The sequence below is a fragment of the Suricata suricatta genome, chromosome 10 (assembly GCF_006229205.1).
Source record: "Suricata suricatta isolate VVHF042 chromosome 10, meerkat_22Aug2017_6uvM2_HiC, whole genome shotgun sequence".
Lineage (NCBI taxonomy): Eukaryota > Metazoa > Chordata > Mammalia > Carnivora > Herpestidae > Suricata > Suricata suricatta.
In genome coordinates this window covers 75163987-75183306 of record NC_043709.1, presented here as the reverse complement: position 1 = coordinate 75183306, position 19320 = coordinate 75163987, and the positions used below count along the sequence as shown (strand labels likewise).

At 37.9% G+C, this 19320-nt stretch overlaps 1 protein-coding gene across 1 annotated transcript in view; it reads left to right on the top strand.

Annotated features, from left to right (window-relative positions):
- Positions 1–19320, top strand: part of BICD1 (BICD cargo adaptor 1) — a 225426-nt gene that overhangs the window by 188647 nt on the left and 17459 nt on the right. The window contains exons 5-8 of the mRNA XM_029955516.1: positions 1096–1247; positions 3619–3936; positions 4900–5093; positions 18940–18948. Of these exons, the coding sequence (XP_029811376.1) occupies positions 1096–1247; positions 3619–3936; positions 4900–5093; positions 18940–18948 (673 nt within the window). The remainder of the gene's footprint in view (positions 1–1095; positions 1248–3618; positions 3937–4899; positions 5094–18939; positions 18949–19320) is intronic.

Sequence of the window (19320 nt, the reverse complement as noted above, 5' to 3'; positions counted from 1 at the left end):
TGGAAAACAGTGTGGAGGTTCCTCAAAAAACTATCCATAGAACTCCCCTGTGACCCAGCAATAGCACTGCTAGGGATTTATCCAAGGGATACAGAAGTGCTGATGCATAGGGGCACATGTACCCCAATGTTCACAGCAGCCCTGTCAACAATAGCCAAATCATGGAAAGAGCCTAAATGTCCATCACCTGATGAATGGATCAAGAAGATGTGGTTTATTTGTAAAATGAGAAAGAATGAAATCTGGCCATTTGTAGGAAAGTGGATGGACCTCGAGGGTGTCATGCTAAGCGAAATAAGGGCTGAAGGGGGAGGGGGAAAGGGGAAGGGGGTGATGGACATGGAGGGGTGCACTTGTGGGGAAGATCACTGGGTGTTATATGGAAACCAACTTGACAATAAACTATAAATTAAAAAAAAATTGCAACGGCCCGTGTCTTTTATTCTATGTTTCAGGCCCCCAAAGCACAGGCGACACAAGAATTTGCATTCTGTTGTATGTCTCATTTTTTTTTAACATTTATTTATTTTTGAGAGACAGAGAAAGATAGCACAAGTGGAGGAGAAACAGAGAGAGAGGGAGACACAGAATCTGAAACGGGCTTCAGGCTCTGAGCTGTCAGCACAGAGCCGGACATGGGGCTTGAACTCACAAACCATGAGATCCTGACCTCAACTGACTGAGCCACTCATACATCTCACATTCTGTTGTATTTTAGTTGGAACCTGTGCTTCTTTACTGCCTTCTCCTTGATAAAATCCTTCTTGTATAAAGTTTAATTTTAGCTCCCTTTCTGTCTGAAAAATCGCAGACTCTCAAGAATCTGCATTAAAATATTTACTGAACTAGGATCATTTCCTTAGTTCCTAATACTAACTCTGGTTCACAGCTGGCTTCCAGGGGAATTTAACCATGTTATGGATTTTAAAGAAAAATTGCCTTATGTCCAAGTACATATATATGTTTATATAAAATTAAACCAAATCAATTTCACTTTTCATTTATGAAAGAAAACCCTAGACACAGTATGGAAAAATCTGTATGATAGGTTTTCCTGATATGAAAATTCTAAGCCTTTTGATTTTTCTGCTTCAGACGGCTGAGGTGGCTCTAGCTAATCTCAAGAACAAATATGAAAATGAGAAAGCAATGGTGACTGAAACTATGACGAAGCTTAGGAATGAACTGAAGGCTTTGAAAGAAGATGCAGCAACTTTCTCATCCCTGAGAGCAATGTTTGCAACAAGGTAAGTTTTTTCTTCCAAGATAAGGTGGGGTGCATAGGAGAAAGCCTGTAAAATTCACATTCACATGCACACCTCTCGGTGTGCTGTCCAAGATGGTGAGGTGTGAAGAAAATACTTGAGATGCTTCTCTGACAAGTCTAAGGCAAAATGTTTTGTGCTGTCTTCCAGAGCCCTCTACTGGACACGCTGGATCAAGCAATTCTTTTAAATAGAAGTATTTTTAAATTAATGTAATTGATATCTTTCCTAGAGCTTATGTGCCCCCAGCCCCCCAAAACCCTTCAATAATGGCAGAAAATGTACTTCTTAAAATAGCTAAATATTATTTTATCATCACTGAAATTTATTTCTGTGACTTAAAAGTGCTTATCATAAGTAAGTATTGAGTGAGAAAGATACGTTCATGATGAATATAAGCGCTCACTATATTAGCTAATTATTTGGACTTTAATATACTGTGAATCAAATTATAATATTTTTTTGAGAGAGAAAGCATGAGCAGGGAAGTGGGGCAGGGGAAGAGAGACAGAGAGAGACAGAGAGACAGAGAGAGAGAGAGAGAGAGAGAGAGAATGAGAGAACCTTAAGCAGTCTCCACACTGTCAGCACATAGCTCAGTGTAGGTCTTAATCTTATGAACTGTGGGATCAGGACCTGAGCTGAAATCAAGAGTCAGACACTCAACCAACTGAGCCACCCAGGTGCTCCTAAATTATAATTTCTAAAATGTAATTGTATCTATCACCAAGTTTTTCACATTGCCATGCTAATTAGTGACAGTTTAGTACCAAAACAAAAGCAGTCAGGTGATACACACCTGGTTCAAAACTCATAAAGCTTTATTTGCAGATTTAGTAAATAATTTATATGTAGTCTATATAAGTGTAAAAAAGATCCTGGGTTTTATAGGAGCCCTGGGAATCTGTCCAGCTTCCTTGCATATGAGGAGAGAAAAGTTTCAAGCTCATACTTTGTGAGTGACTCTCTTGGTGATGGCTGTGAGGAGGCTGAGTGCCTGGTGGACCACAGCCATGCAGAAGCCCTGAAGGAACTGACTTCTGAGTCTGAGCCCAGGAGAGTTTGAGGAATAGAGTGCATGTACACCTCTGGCTGCCATGGGGGGCAGGATAGAGAATGCCCCTATTACATATAGAGTTTTATATATATATATATATATATATATATATATATATATATATATATATAAAGTTATATATATCCTCTTTTAAAAAGAAATCAAAGTATTTTTAATATTTTATAGTCTTAACCTGATTTAAATAAGAATTATTATTCCCAAGCAGTGCATTTTCACAGAAGTATTTTTAAGATAGTAACTGCCTCGTTCCATAGTCTTTTTAAAAATATTGTTATCTGATCAATTAAAATAAATCCAGGGTGCTAAAACCCACGTTGTGTTTTATATGGTATCCCTACTATGCTTCTTGACATTTAAGGTTAACAAAATAGGACCCACCTGGATCTCAAGTTTTTTCACTTAGAGTCTGTTTTTTCTTTAAAATGCTGCAAGGCTTAAGTTAATTTCAAAGTTTGCATGGAACATTGTGCGTATCTCCATCAAGTCACTAACTCTCAGCTGATGCACGAAGAATATTTGTTATTAAGTTAGCGGGTGAGTAAACTCAGAAAAAAACTCTGAAAATTGTGTGATTAATCCTCCCTTCTAAATGTTTGTGTGCTTAGATTTTATCTGGTGGAGAAAAAAGATCACTGAGCTTATCTTTCAGCTGCAGCAGAAGTATCAAAGCCAAATAAAGATGTTCCTGACAGCCTGCTGTATCTATACCAAACTATGCAAACCTTGGTTTTCTTCGACATCTGTTGCTTTATATTCTGGTTAAGAAACCTTTGAAGATATTCAGGTTTCTAATTCAGGCAGATCTGCCATATTGAAAACAGTGCGGCTGGAAAAGTAAAACCTATAAATAAAAAAAGAAATGCTTTCTTTATAAACATTGTTATTCCTTTGCATGCTACAAGGCTCTCTATGAAAAACCCATCACATTCCTCCAAAGATCATGTTACACAGCAGAAGCTATTGTAACACCTCTAAGAGGCTGTGAACATTACACTGTGTTCACACTTCTGCCTCCGTAAAAACTCTGTCCCTGGGGTTTAGGATGCCATCCATCAAGAGTGTTCCCATAGGCCCTCCTTGGTAGAGATGAACCATCAGTTCTTGAACCTTCTCTCCTGTTTCCAGTTTTCCACAGTAATAGGCTACCTCCATTCTGCTCAGGGAAGACCAGTGTTCTAAATCTAAATTCCAGTATAATTCATTACTTTTCAACTTAAGTTCCACATTTCATTTCACCAAGATTTTCTCCTGACCACTTGTTCATTTGGGTTCTAGATGTGATGAGTATGTCACCCAGTTGGATGAGATGCAGAGACAGTTAGCAGCCGCAGAGGATGAGAAGAAGACTCTAAACACTTTGTTACGAATGGCTATCCAGCAAAAACTCGCCCTGACCCAGCGGCTGGAGGACTTAGAGTTTGACCATGAGCAGTCCCGACGCAGCAAAGGCAAACTTGGAAAGAGCAAGATCGGCAGCCCTAAAGTAAGTGGGGAGGCATCAGTCACCGTGCCCACCATAGACACTTACCTCCTGCATAGTCAGGGCCCACAGACACCCAACATTCGGGTCAGCAGTGGCACTCAGAGGAAAAGGTATGCATGCAGCGATCTTCGTAGTATGGTGCACAGGCCAGATTTTTAGTAAACTGCAACGCTAATGTGGTCTTATTGTGGAGGATGGAGGAAGGGAAGGAAGAGAAAAACTGGGAGTGGGTGTACAAACGGGCCTTGCTGATGTTGGCTTTGCCAAACCAAAACCTTTTGATAATTGTGTTTATTTATTCCTTTCTGATCCCCATACTTCAGGTTTTGATTAACCATAATAATAATTTTTGAGCATGTGTCAACATTTGTGCTGTTCTTTGTATGCATAAATATGCCTCTTCCTTACCTCCAACCTAACAATTGATAGATTAAAGGTGGATATTAAGAATGAAGCTACGTTTGACATGACGTTTAAAAGTCATTGTACTTTTAACAGTGCTATTTACCAGCTTCTCTTTAATGGGGCAAGGATATGAATATGTTCTCTTAGGGAAACTTTTGTCCATATTACCAAATCTGACAACTGACTAAAAGATGTCTGTATTTAGGTAAAATGGAATGGACTGTGTGTAATCTTTTTCTTAAAAGCAGGTTTTTGTGCCTTTTCATTTGGTATGTGAATGTTGCTCAAAGTAATCATTTGTAAGGTTTTTAGTGGCTTGATTTTGTGACCTTTCTGCAGAGTCCTGGATATTTAATTACTTACCCTGTATTTTCAGTTAATGGTAAAGCTTTTATTTTAGGAATTTTCAGTAAAGAATCAAATAATATAAATATTTTCTATTTGCGGTTCAAACTAACTATAATAAATTTCTTTTCCAGTATCCAATACGATTTCCAGATAGGGTTGTATCCTGTTATGGAAACTAAGCAATTAGCAAAAATCTTGACTTACATGTTAAAAAAAATTAAATGCCAATATAAATAATGTTGTCACTGGTGAGGCTTTGAAAGGTAATTAAAGTAAAACTTTTTTGTTTCCTATATGTATTTTCTTGGATCTCCTGCAAGACAATTTTCACCTTCCCTTTGTGATCAGAGCCGTCCCAGGATTTCAGGGGCTACCTACCTACAGAATTTATTAAGAGTTCCCCCTGATCCCACCTCCACAGAATCATTTCTTCTGAAGGGCCCCCCTTCCATGAATGAATTCATCCAAGGGCACCGGCTCAGCAAGGAAAAAAGGTTAACCGTGGCTCCACCAGGTAAACATTTTTTCCTTGGGTGCATGTGATGCAGATGATTAGCTGAGTAGACCACTCCCCCTTCCTCCCAACCACTCATGTCCACCCATCCACGGAGTCCACCTGGGATGAGGGTAAATTCCTACAGCAAAGTGAAAATGCCTTTAAGCCTAGCATCCTCTGCCCTCCTTGACTCGGCCAGACGAGCATTCCTTAGGAGTCTCCAGGGACTTCCTTTTAACAGTCAGTGATGGAAAATGAGAGTTGGAAGGAATGGGTTAGGCCAAGGGAACCTAGCAACAGGTTCACGCAGGGCACCCCCCGGGGCCTATCTGCAATGTGGTAGCTCCTAGCGATTCCATCTTATCAGATTATGTCATTTTGTTCTGATAATTTTTAAGGTGGTTTCAGTAAAGGGAGCTATCTTTATAAAAAGCCTTTGGGGCGAATCTCCTTTTGTAGTGACTCAGAATGTCTCCTCAATCATTATACAGAAAATAGAAGTAAAATCTGCTAAGATTTTGTTCCTCTGGAACATTTACATCTTAATGTAATATTTTTGTAGTTTGCAAGCCCTTATTGATTTATGCTTAACAATATGCTCACATTTTATTTTTAGCTTCACTGTTTTTTATTTTCTTTTGCTTTATAAAAAATTTTTCCTATGAAGAGCTTCCGTTGAAAACGTGACTTCTGGCAAATAAACTTCAGCCCTCTGGGAAATCCCTGCACGCTAACTATAGGTCAGAGGTGGCACACAGGAAGTCCATGAAACAAAATAAGCCCAAAGGCAGCATCATAGCTGGTTGTCACAGAAGACCAAAAATTAAAACTAATTCAAGTTAGTTGTCAACAGTTAGAAACTCAGATTTCACATGAGTGTCTCTATTTCTGGCCTCCCTTGAAAAATTCTGAGTATCTGACAGCTGACGGCAGCATTCATGCGGGTCAGTAACCTGTTAGAGCCTGGCTGGTGCTTTGAAGCAGGGCAAGCTTTGCAGTTTTCCACAGCCCCTCACTCCCGAGTATTGGTACCCAGCCTGCTGCACCCATTTTTGCTATCTTCTGTACCCTACTATAGCCTTTGAGTTTGCCACAGAAATTTTTTTTAATTCACCTTGATTATCTCTCCTACCTCATTTATTCTGATGTTTACCTTAATTCCTTTTTGGAAACCTCAGCCTTTGGATCTCTAATATTATCCTCATCTGATTCATGAATCAGCCTACTGATTGGAATGAAAAGGTGTGGTGTGGAAATTTATAGCACATAATCAACATTCTAAGAATGTTTGAGCAAATAGGTGGTGATAACAAGTTGGGAGAGCATAACAGCCAAATGTACGCCAAAAAACAAAACGAAACAAAAACAACCCAAAACCTACAACTCTGCTGGGCGTTCTTACTTTCATAGCTCATATTTCCTATTATTTCAGACCCTTTTGGAAGGTACCTTAAAGTATCTGTAAATCTCCAAAATGGTTGATTCATCAGGACACCTGACTTAAATAAAACACTTCAAGTTGTTTTAGTGTTCCAACTGGATTTAGTAGCACTGTCTGCTAGAACTTAGAAAAGAAATCCTATCTATGATTAATTAGGAACCCTATTGGAGTTGAATTAAAAAGTGACCTATCAGTAAGATTAAAAATTAATAAATATTAACAATAACTCTTTGTTTTGTATATGATCATTTGATCCTTATTTACATTAATGTGTATTTACATCATTGTCATTACATTGTCGAAACCATTAACATTATATTGTAAACTTTTCTATGCTACTGTCTAGTCTATTTTTATTTTTAAAGGTTGTTGAATCATACATTTTATTTCAGATTTTATTCCTTTAATCTCTACTTCTCCTGTTAACTGCTTTGTTATTTTCTGCAGTGCTGCTAGAAATACCCTCATTTGTTCAACTTCTCATCGGTTCAGTTTTTTCTTAAGTGAGATCACGGGGTTACAGTGATGAACATCTTTCTAATTTTTGCTCCATTTTGATGTTATTTCAAAGAGGGTAGATCAGTGTACTAAGAGTCTCACAAAACATTTTTCCCATTTTCACACATTCTGAATCTTTCTAGTGCTTTTTGCACACTGTACCCATCTTACAACTCTAAGACTAGAGAATGAGAGCACCATTATGTTTTCTTAAATGCTTTAGTTTCAAATAACCAGAAAATGCCATTGGCCTTAAAAATTATTATTCTATACAAGATTAGAATATAAATAATATTGCATTCAGAATAATCACTAGGCCAGAAAATTATTTTAATGACAACTTAGTATATATTGATAAGCCTTACATTTTTAACCATTTATTTGAGGTTAAAATAATGGAAGAGAGGAGCAGGTAAAGGAGTTGTTAGAGCCTAAGGAATATTGAGTTATATACCACAGTCCAGCCAGATTCGTTCTTTATCAGTTTTTAGATCAACCCAGCAACATTTTCTAAAAAGTTTTGGTTAAATCAATTACTATAAAAAGTGACTAATTACCTACACCAAATTATAGCGTCAAAAGATATATTAGGGTTATTGGCACTATATATATTTTTTCCTAGGCCGAACTACATTGGGTAAGACATATTAAATATTATTTATGATGCTTTTACTATATAAAATATGTTCAATAAGCTGAGAAAGGGAAATATGCCATATATATCCAGTCCTATGTTCTCTGTAAGAAATACTTTCAATCCATGGGAAATAATAGATATTATTAGTCTTTTTTATTCATGAGTTTAAGTTACTGATAATTATAAAATTTACTAGCTAGTAACAATATATATTTATCATTTTAAAAGGATAATTCCCTGTTAATTTATGAGAATGTTTTTTGCTAAGTTTTCTAATGTGTGTTTTTACTAGGTCCTTGTAGGTGATTGTTATTGTTTTAATAAGTAGGTTTACTATTGGGGACCATTGAAGTAATTAGATTAATTAAATCATTTCAGTAGAAATACAAAGAGTTTAAGTTGTTTTGAGTCCTTTTGTTAAGGACTTATGATAGATATAAATCTCATTTAAAAATTTAAAATACAAAACATAAAATATTATTTACCATATGTAAGGTATATTTTCAAATAGATTTTACTTCTTTGAGATGGTTACCAGAAACCCATCTTCTTCAAGCCACAATTTCTCAGTTTCTGGAGAATCAACTCTAAGACAGGGCACTGATTTTCAAAATTAATAGATTGTTTTGTACTAATTGATTCCCAACATTAAGGTAGCCTTTTGAAGGATAATTCTGCCCTTTGCCTCTGATTTTGACTGTTTCTGCTGCCTCATCCCCTAAAATTCCAGGGTTTCTGTCCTTTGCTTGTTGACTTTCTTGTTGCTGACTTTGTCCTTATCATGGTGTACAAACTCTAATGTCCTCAAACATGGCTACCAACCTTGATGAATTTGAATCCAAAGGGACTCTGTTGTCATCACCAAGTTTACAATCAGGTAGCAGGTAGTACATCTTCATAAAATCATTAGTTGTTTTATATTATTTACAATACAAATGGTTGTTGTATATTATTTATATAATAATAATAAAATCCTACTATTTCGTCAATAATTAAAATCAGTCTACCAGAACATGTGAAAAAAGTCCATGTGATGTATAGGTAAGAATTGTTGTTTCTGTAATAAAGACTTGACTTCATGATTTGTGCAGGTAAATTAGGTTCCTGAACCAGCTGCAGTGTGTGTGTCTGTGTGTGTGTGGAGGCTTCCCACACCATCAAGCAATTCTCAGATACCGTCAGAGTGTGCTATAATTCAACTGAATTCTGACTGTGTATATACAGAAATAACACTGGATTCCACAGTCCCACAAGACTGCCCCTCCCTACTTCCAGACAATAGACGAAAGGCCAGATTATTACTTGTGCTTCTAACTAACTGGCTATAGATCAGGGGTTCCAATGACCTCCACTTTGCCTTCAGACACCAATCACAAATTTAGGTTGTTACCTATGTTTCGGACCGACTGGCTATGAACCAGAGTTCCCATGACCCCCTCCTCAGGTTTATTAATTTGCTAGAGCAGCTCACAGAACTCAGAATAATATGTTGCTTACTGGATTACCAATTTATTATGAAAGGATCTAAATCCAGATGGAAGAGATGCATAGAGCGAGGTATGGCAGAGGACCTGGGAGTTCCATGTTCTCTCCCAGAGCACACCGCTCTGCCCAGATATCCTCATGCCTTCACCAACTCAGTCCATTTGGGGTTTTCTTGGAGGCATCATTACACTGGCATGGTTGATTAAATCATTGGCCATTGGTGATTGATTCAGCCTCCAGCCCCCACCGCTCCCCAGAGGTTGGGTGGTAGGATTGAAAGTTCCAACCCTCCAAATCACATGGCCCATTCTCTTGATTCTCCTGGTAACCAGCCCCCATCCTTAGGCGGAGTCCAAAAGTCATAACTGGGGACACCACTGTCACTCCCAACACTTAGAAAAATCCAAGGGTTTTTTTTGAGAGCTGTGAACCTGGAACTATGGACGAAGACCAAATAAATCCTTCTTATAAATCACAATATTGCAACAGGATAAACAAGAAATCTCAAACTTACAAAGCAAGTTTGAACTCTCTTCTTGAAGTAACAGCCTAAGCAGTTTGCTCTGCATGCTGCATTTTCCATTTAGGAGCTTTCTCTTTTGGATGTTTTGCTTTCCCATATCCTTTCACTTCCTCTGTCCCTCCCCACTTCTCTCTTTCTCTCTCTCTCTTCCTCTGGCACCATGACTGAACTCGTGTGAGAGAATGGTATTGTTGTGAAATCTGAGCATTTTGTAGGATATTTTAGGGTTTACCCATTTTTAAACCAGCTCACAGAAATGTGTTAACCATAGATACATAGTTGCCCTTTCAGATGTATAGTCAACAATAGACACAAACATGTTCATTAGTGAAAATGGCCTTTATGTTTCACTGCATTCAAACAACATTTATGTGACTGTTTTTTATGTTGCAGTTTTATGTTCTTCAGCATGTACCAAAACCATATTTTTTAACTCATTTGCTCATTCACTCATTCATCAAAGTGTAATAAAATGTATTGAGCTACTGCTATGTGCCAGGCCCTTTTCTTGGCTCTTGACATAATCTGTTATATAAGTGAAACACCATCCCTCTGCTTTAAGAAACTCATAGTCTGTAGGGGAGGTAGATAGGCAAATAAGTAATAGTGTTAATAGATGTTCCCAGAATAAGCAGAGGGGTTAGAGTGGTTAGGAACATTCTCCCAAAAGAAATGCAAGCACTGGTTGTGAAAGGTGACTAGATGTTAATGGGCAGATGATAGGGATGCAGGTGTGGGTAAAGGAGGTCAACCAGTGCAAAAGCCATGAGATTGGGGATTAGAAATCGGAGCAGGACTTGGGAGTGATGGGAAATGAAACTGGAAAGACAAGCAAGGACTTGAAAACAGACGGCCAGGTTAGTGAGAGTGAACTTTATTCCATTGGCAGAGATGACTGTTTTAAGAATAAGAACAGGTTTTCATTATATATGATAGCAAGGTGGAGAATGGATTGGATGTACCAACACCTAAGGCAAAGAAGCAGATACAGTGTGTCAAGAAATTTGCAGATGAGAGGTGATGGAGACTGGACATCAAAACTGGAGCAGTGCAAATGTTGCCGTGTGTCTGAGTGTAGAGAAGTCCGACCACACCTGAGAGTCATTGTGTCCTGGGTATGCACAACCTAGTTTAACAGCCTGTCTTCTTCATCCTCCCACAGTTTGTAGGTAGAAGGAGCTCAGTGAATGCCCTTTGAACTGACTTCCTGAACTAACAAACAGCCTCAGTGTGTGTTTGTTTTTTCTAAAGCATATTTTTTCCTCTAGGGACTTCTCCATTTTTGTGACTTCCCTTTCTCTATATCACTATGCTTCCCTCCCACCCCAGCCCCCCACAGGATTCAATTCTTGAAATAGCTGGAGTGAACAGCATTCTGTTGAAACTTGTAATCTTGGGGCACCTGGCTGGTTTAGTTGGTTAAGTGTCCGACTTCACCTCAGGTCATGATCTCACAGTTCCTGAGTTCGAGCCCTATGTCGGGCTCTGTGCTAACAGCTTGGAACCTGGAGCTTGCTTTGGATTCAGTGTCTCCCTCTCTCTCTGCCCCTTCTCTGCTCATGCTCTGTCTCTGTCTCTCTCTCAAAAATAAATAAACATTTTAAAAAATTTTTATTTATTTATTTATTTTTATTGCTTTTTATTTTATTTTTGAGAGACAGAGAGAGACAGCTGGAGCAGGGGAGGGTCAGAGAGAGAGACACACAGAATCCGAAACAGGCTCCAGGCTCTGAGCCAGCTGTCAGCACAGAGCTCGACATGGGGCTCGAACCCACGAACCGTGAGATCTGACCTGAGCCGAAGCCGGATGCTTAACCGACTGAGCCACCCAGGAGCCCCAAAAATTTTTTTAAAGACATTTATAGGGGCACCTGGGTGGCTTAGTCAGTTAGGTGTCTGACTTCAGCTCAGTCATGATGTAGCAGTTCATGGGTTCAAGCCCTGCATCAGGCTCTGTGCTGACAGCTCGGAGCCTGGAGCCTGCCTCAGATTCTGTGTCTGCCTCTCTCTCTGCTACCCCCTGCCCCCGCTCATGCTCTGTCTCTCTCTCTCAAAAATAAACATTAAAAATTTAAAGAGAAAAACTTGTAATCTTTTGGGCATGTATTTTCTCTTAATTAGCTCTATGGAGTTCTTCTCTACAGAGAAAAGCTTTTCTGATGCTGGAGCATGTTGCCCTTAGTTTGAATCTGACAAAACAAAAGTTAAATCAAAAATATTAATTCAAGGCTGCTTAGTTGGCACAGTCAGCTAAGTGTTTAACTCCTGATTTTGGTTCAGGTCATGATCTCATGGTTGGTGAATCTGAGCCTAAGTTCAGGCTCTGCACTGACAGTGCAAAGCCTGCTTGGGATTCTCTCTCTCCATCTCTCTCTGCCCTTCCCCCTCTTGCTCCTTCTCAGGAATAAATATTTGACAAAAAATATTAATTCAGAAAGTTACCAACCACATGTTGAAAAATACAGGTGTCTGTCTTGCAGTGTAATATGCAATTAGAAATTGGTTCAGATTTCCAAATTTTAGTATATCATGTATGTTGCAGGAGTATTTTTCTTTTTCTCGGTTAGTCATGATTCATTTTACAGTGGAAATGTCTGACACCCTCACGTTTCTTTTCAATATTTCTTTCAAGGAGCAATTCTATTTTTACAGGAAATCTTTTACTATAGAATGACCTTGAGTTGGAATGTGCAATGTTAAGAATGTCATCTGAGGTAGGGGGAAAGAATGTCATCTGAGAGATGTGTCTCTTCATTAGATTCCGTCTGTCTCTGTAATGGCAGATACTCAGTTGAAAACTGAAAAATACCCAGTTGAAAGCTGAACAATTTAGCTTATTTTTCCCAGTAGCTCTATATTTGCTTTGGTTAGAGAAATACCTTTTATTCTCTAATTTAGCTGAGTATTTCAAATTTTGTCTAGATAATGAGTTTCATATAAAAATATCATAGAATTTAAAATTTTTTCCCTTTATCTTCTCTTACGAAGTGTTTAACCTATATGTATCCTATACACCAGTTTTATCCTTGGGTATATAAATGTATGTAAATTATGAAGACTTTTCGGATCCCTTGTATCCACTAGATAGAATTAGCTGCCTCTTCCTCTCTTCCTCACTACAGATGGTGTGGGCTAGTGTCTTAAATTGGATTCCTCTATGAATCCATAAGCTTTTGGGCAACAACCTTGCCCTTGATCTTTTAATCTTCCAGATCTTGCACTGTTGCTCCATAGTTGGCCCTCAGTTTGGTCGATAGTTGATAATCAGTCCAGATTTTCTACAGGATCTCAAAATTTTGGTTTATCATTTATACATGTAGTTCTTCTGATGTATAGATTATAAATAGTGTATTTTAGATGTGATTTGATATAGGTAATATTATAAAATCTGCATAACAGTTGTATTTGGGAACTTTTCAATCAGGTATTCACTTCTCATTTTAATTCAGACAGTGTATGTGTGTGTGTATGGTATATATACATATATATATATCACACATACACATATGTATTATACATATACATATACATATATTATATATATATATAATCTTTAAGTTTATTTAGTTTTTATATATGGATGCCTAAAAATCAAGGCAATTATAAGAAAATATCCACTTTAGAGGCAAAGTTTATGAATTCTTGTAGTACAGAGTAAAAAATTCCATATAAATATGTAGGTTTTTTTCTCATTTTCTACTTTCTCTTATTTTTATATCTTTTTAAAATGGTTTTTAAGTATATTTTCAATAGGTAATGATAGTTCAAAGTTTAAAAGGTACAAAAGAATATAAAATAGAAGGTAGCTCTCAGCCTACTTCTTGTGTCCTTCCAGAAACATTCTCTATATGTACAAAAGAATATATATAAATATGTACATATATAATCACAAATATGTATTAAATATGTATGCATTAACATGGCACAAACACACATTATTATGCATGCTATTATTTTCGCTTAATATACCTTGGCTTTCTTTATATCAATATTCATCTTTTTTATTATTTTCAGCCAGATGTTAGTGAAGACAAGGAAGATATACTTGAACCCTTTACAAAATCTTTATAAAATGTTTTCATGTGTAGAATAGAAATATTTCTTGCCATTCAATAAAATGGGAGTCACCAGAATGTTTCACCTCCTAGACCTCGAGCTGTTCAATAGTAGGATAATGTGAACTAGATACGTAATTTTAATATAGTAGTCATATGAGAAAAAGTAAAAAGAAACATGTGAACCTAATTTTAGTAATATGTCTTATTTAACACAATGTATCTATAATATTACCATTACAATATGCAGTCCATAGAAGCAATTATTAGTGAGATATCTTATGTTCTTTTCTTCTTGGTCTTTGAAATTCAGCCTACATTTTGTACTTAGAATACATCTCAGTTTGAACTAGCCATATTCCAAGTGCTCAACAGACAGATTTGGCTGATAACTACTGTACTAAACACTGTAGTTCTAGGCCTTCTTACCTTTAGTTTTAACTAGAAATAATTTCTTCACAGAAACCTAAAGTTTTACTAACATCTATTTTTAAAATAAGACTTAAGATGGCACATATTTAGGTTTCTTTTAAAATGAAATATTAGGAGACACCTGGGTGGCTCAGTCAGTTGAGCCTCGACTCTTGACTTCAGCTCAGGTCATGATCCCAAGGTTGTGGGACTGAGCCCCGTGGTGGGCTCCATGCTGAGCATGGAGCCTGCTTGGGATTCTCTCTCCCTCTTTTTCTGCCCCTCTCCCCCTCTCTCTAAAACAAAATTTAAAAATGAAATATTGGGCCAAATGTTTTTTATTGCAGATTGATTCTGCTTTGTTTGTCTCTGATTGGCGGCAATGCTCTTTTAAATAGGTACATATTAAATATTTGTATATTCTTCTTTATACTTCTCTTTTATTTGTTACTAGGTCTCTTTGTCAGTATTATAACTTAATTCCTATTGTTTAGGTATATCCTAAGAAGCCACATGTCTTAAATATTCTTGAAATAGTAACACAACTGAATTTTTCTAAAATTGGTATAATCAAGCTTGTATAAAATCCATTTTATTTATTTTAAGTAGGGAGTGCATTGGAAATGTTTATAATGCATCCTGCCAGTTTTAAATGGCAGAATTTGATGATACCATATATAGACTAAAAACACAAAAAACTCTCTCCAGGTGGGTCCCATGTGCTTCCTTTTGTCCAGGATAACAGAGAAGATAAAGACAATACTAAATAAATAATTTTGTGGTGCAAACTGAAGCCACTCAATTAATAATTCAGTGTTTAATGGAACATCTGATGACCAGAGGATTTTAATTTATTTTTTGTTTTTGTTTCCTACTCTATCTTCTGTCAGATATACAATCCAGAAACTTAAATTTTCTTAAAAGATTCATATTCAAAAACCTGAGCATTGTAAGCAAAATAAGCAGTCATAAAAAATTTACTAAAGGAATCCACAGGTAAACCAACATTATGGCAGGAATGTACACATTAGATTAGAGAACACTTTTCAATCCATGTTGACTATTTTAGTATAATTATATAGTTTTAAAGTTTTTTTTACATTTTATTAAAATTTTATTAAACCCATAGAAGCTGAAATTTTGTTTAATTCTTCAAGGAAAAAACTAAAATCTTCCCCTAATATGTTCATTAAGTGAAAGAAAATATAGTTTTTTGATATACTTAGTTATTACATATTCAGGGCAAAAATGGTGAAGTCACACTTGTGTCCACTAGAGTCTAGCCATGTGATGCTAAAGATAGAAGTCTCCAGGGGCACCTGGGTGGCTCAGTCGGTTAAGCATTCAACTTTGCCTCAGGTCATGATCTCATGATTTGTTAGTTCAAGCCTTATGTGGGCTCTGTGCTGACAGCTCAGAGCCTAGAGCATGCTTTGGATTCTGTGTCTTCCTCTCTCTGCCCCTCCCCCATTTTTACTCTGTTTCTCTGTGTCTCTCTCTCTCTGTCAAAAATAAGTAGACATTTAAAAAGGGGGAAAAAACACAGAGGCCTCTATAAACTGGCTAAGTCTGTAGGGGAAATGGAGGGGCATCGATGAGCTGGGACACACAAAAGACACAGGACATTCCAGGCAATAATTCTCTTCCTCTCCTGATTATGCCCAAATGAAACTTTCTGGTTCACTTGTTATACCCATGTTTCCAATATCGCCCCCCAAAACCAGAGACCGCCAGGGAGACAGAGTCATGCATGCAAAAACAAAGGGCTTTATTGCGAGTTGAGGCTGGCTGGGCCTAAGCTCGGGCTCACAGACTTTACCAGCGTGGTGGATTCATGCTGAGAGCCCCGAACAAAGGCGGGGTAGGGCCTTTATGGGTTTGGGAAGGGGGAGTTACAGGAAATTGTGACACAGGTACAGTGATCCAATTATTATACAATATTATTGACAGCAGGTTTAACCATTCACATTGCCTAGAGTATTTGTTACTTTTGACGGGACCCAATCACAACATTGAGAGTATTGACCAATCACAGAGTGAGTCCAAAACCCTCACATAGGGCGTGACTAGTCTTAGCCTCCATCTTGGAAATGTTAGTGTTAGCTGGCCTTTCCTGATTGGGCGTTACAAGGGTGGTCCCTCTTGCCTTGAGCAATGTGTGCCCTTCTATTGTCTCATGGAGTCAGTTTCAGACCTGCGTCCTTACACACTAAAATATCAATAGGCAGGTAGAAAACATGAAAGAAACATATACCTCTAGGATTGGTTTCTAGATTATAGTTACTGCTTCAGAGTCACTGAAATGACCAGCTTCTGCCCCCTAATGACCAACTAGTCCACATACTGAATTAACAAATTGCTCACATTCTCACTATGTTATCCCTGTGCATGCCCCCCACTCAAGTCAGAACAACCTTTATTCTGCCAACCTGCCATCAGTTACTTACTGACAGCCCCTAATCTTTAGTATCTTTGGTATCCTTTGTGGGTGGGTGTCCGGTGCTACAACTGTCTAGCATTGGCATCACCTTGTCTTCACATCCCAACACCCCCCCCACCCCCCGCAAAAAAAGAGTTCCACTATTGTGTCTGGTGAGCAGCTAGGTCCTCCCCCTCATTGTATTCCAGGGGAAAATAGCCATCAGCATCTTCTTTGCTATGCTCACAGGATTTAATCCAGTGTGCTGGCACTAATCTATTGTATTCTACTGTTTGCCCTCCCTGTAACTACATAACGGCCTCTATTATTTAAAAACAAAAACCCTCTGATTATAAACATTTCCCAGGATGTTAAACCCAAACTTCAGCTTTCAAAGGGACACTTGCTTTCTGTCTACAAAGAACACTAAGAAAAACCTAACAAGAAAAAGCCACAACAGGTTCCCTGTGAAACCAATCTTGAGGTTAACTGTAGTAAACTCTCCTTACATTCACAAGGACATAGGGACAGCTACAGTGAAGAAATACTGACAGAGCTTCTCCCAGCTCCGGAGACTCTGATTCTATGAGAACACAGTATTCCCTTCATGATTGGGACTGGAGCTCCCTGTGTACAACCCATGTTCTTAAATAGACTTGTACGTAAAAACATTAAAATATCTCAGCACAAGTCGTACAGTTTCCAACAAGAAAAGGGAATGTTCCCCTTATCTTAATAAACAGAACAAACTTTTTTTTGGTTTGACAATTTGAAGTTTCTGTGTGTTATGAACTGACTGTACAAGGCAGAAAAGAGCAGTGTCCCAGATTTCATGCTGAATTCTTGCCATGCACTAACCCTTTGATTTCCTTCCCAAAATGGATAGGACTCCATTTCTAAAAGCATACCTAGATTATTACACATGATATGGAGGCCGCTGATTTCATTCAGAAGTGTTTCTCTGATGCCCATCACCAAACTCTCTTGAGTTTGCTAATGCTGGCTTCAGTGGCTCTCCCGAGCCCTGAGCAAGTTGGTCAGGGTCTGAAGGGGCAACCTGAGTTCTGTTGGGAGCATGGTGCAAATAATGCGCAGTTGTAGTGCTCATGGGAAGACTACACTTGTTTGAAATGAAGTGGTGAAAATGTAGTTCCATAGCACTTGCACCCAGACTACTTACAGTGACCTAGTAATTGAACTTTACAGCTCATCATCCAGAAACGATTGACAGTGCGTGGTACTCATTACATGAGCATCCAGCCACCCTGGCTTTCCTTTTGTGCAACAGTTTGTCCCTTCTTCTACACACCCCCTGTCTTTTATCACCTGTTGATTCTTGTTTGGTTGTCCTGGCAGTTTCCTCAGTGTATTGTGCTTGAAAAGCATGAGAGGAAAAAGGAAAAGTACAACTCATACAGTTGACTTTATTCCTTTCTCTTGTTTACTCTAAAAAAAGTAAAGTCATAAAGATGTCATATAACTCTTAATTTTATGGTCCTTTGTCACCTCTCAGCCATAAAGAAACAGTCATTGGTATGCTCTCCCCATCACAAATCTAAAGCTTCTAGGAACTGTACGTGTAAAGGCCAAGTTCGTTTCCCTTTTGCTCATTACTGGATTCTAGAGATTTTCTTTTTCTTATGTGGTGTAGAGGCTAGGTCACTTCCACGTGTCCAGACCACAGATCAGATCTCCTTTAGGGGGACTGCTTTTCCAGCTGGCCTCTCATGTCATTGCATTAGTGAGTGAAGTGAAATAGATGGACCAGATTGTTACTCTTAAAATAGTTAAAGGAAACAACTCTAATTTCAAATATTTGCATTGATACATTTATATGAAAAACTGTGTATTTATTTTGCAGGATACTGGTTTAGAAACAGGACTGACATTTTAGCTAAACCTACTTTTAGTGGATATAAAAGTGTTGCCTTTTTTTAGCTGAAGGGATAAACTTTCTTCATGGGAAGTACTTTTTTGTTGCTCTGATGCGGTTCATCTAGTCTGTTTTTGGCTCTAAACTGGGCCTGACCTTCCAATTCTTCATCATACTTAAGGGTATGTCTGACTCCAAATAGAATTAGTCGCTGATCAGCCTCGATGGTAAGATCTGAAATTAGAAGTTTAGAGTAGGAGGGAGTACCATTTGCTCTTGGCAAATGGCCAAGAGTGTGGCACAGACATGGCAGTGAGGTGCCGTGTGGTTTCTCTTGCCCACCTGTTTCTGGCAGCCTGCAGTCACGTCTCCATCCCTATTCATAACGTCCCTAAAGAAACACGTATAGAATAGTCGCTCACTCTGAGTAGGCATTTATGGAATAAGCCGTTATGTAATGACAACAGATCAGTTAAACATACATTTTTTTTTCTCTTTTTATGCACTACTTGACATCAAAAGCAAAAAGAGGTAAGTTGGCTATAAACCTGTAGGTGAACCTCCTTTTCTTTAATAGATTTATTTCTGAGTAGCTTTGCTTCAAACCAATTTCTATAAGTCAAATACTTTTACATTAAGAAGCTTGTCATTGTAAATCTTTATTCTTTGCAAAATGGATAAGCACCTTCTGTAAACCTGGATTCTAAAAATATTTAATATCTAAAGATACCACTTTTCCTTTAACTGAGTTATACTTAGGGTTTGATTCACTTTGAAGGACATAGTGCATTTTGTAACACTTGGTTTAGTTCGGGGGCTTCTGAATTGTTTCCCACCCAAAATATAGATTACATCAGTATTTCTTCTTCTCTAAGAAAAGTGAAAAAAGCCAAGAAACAACTG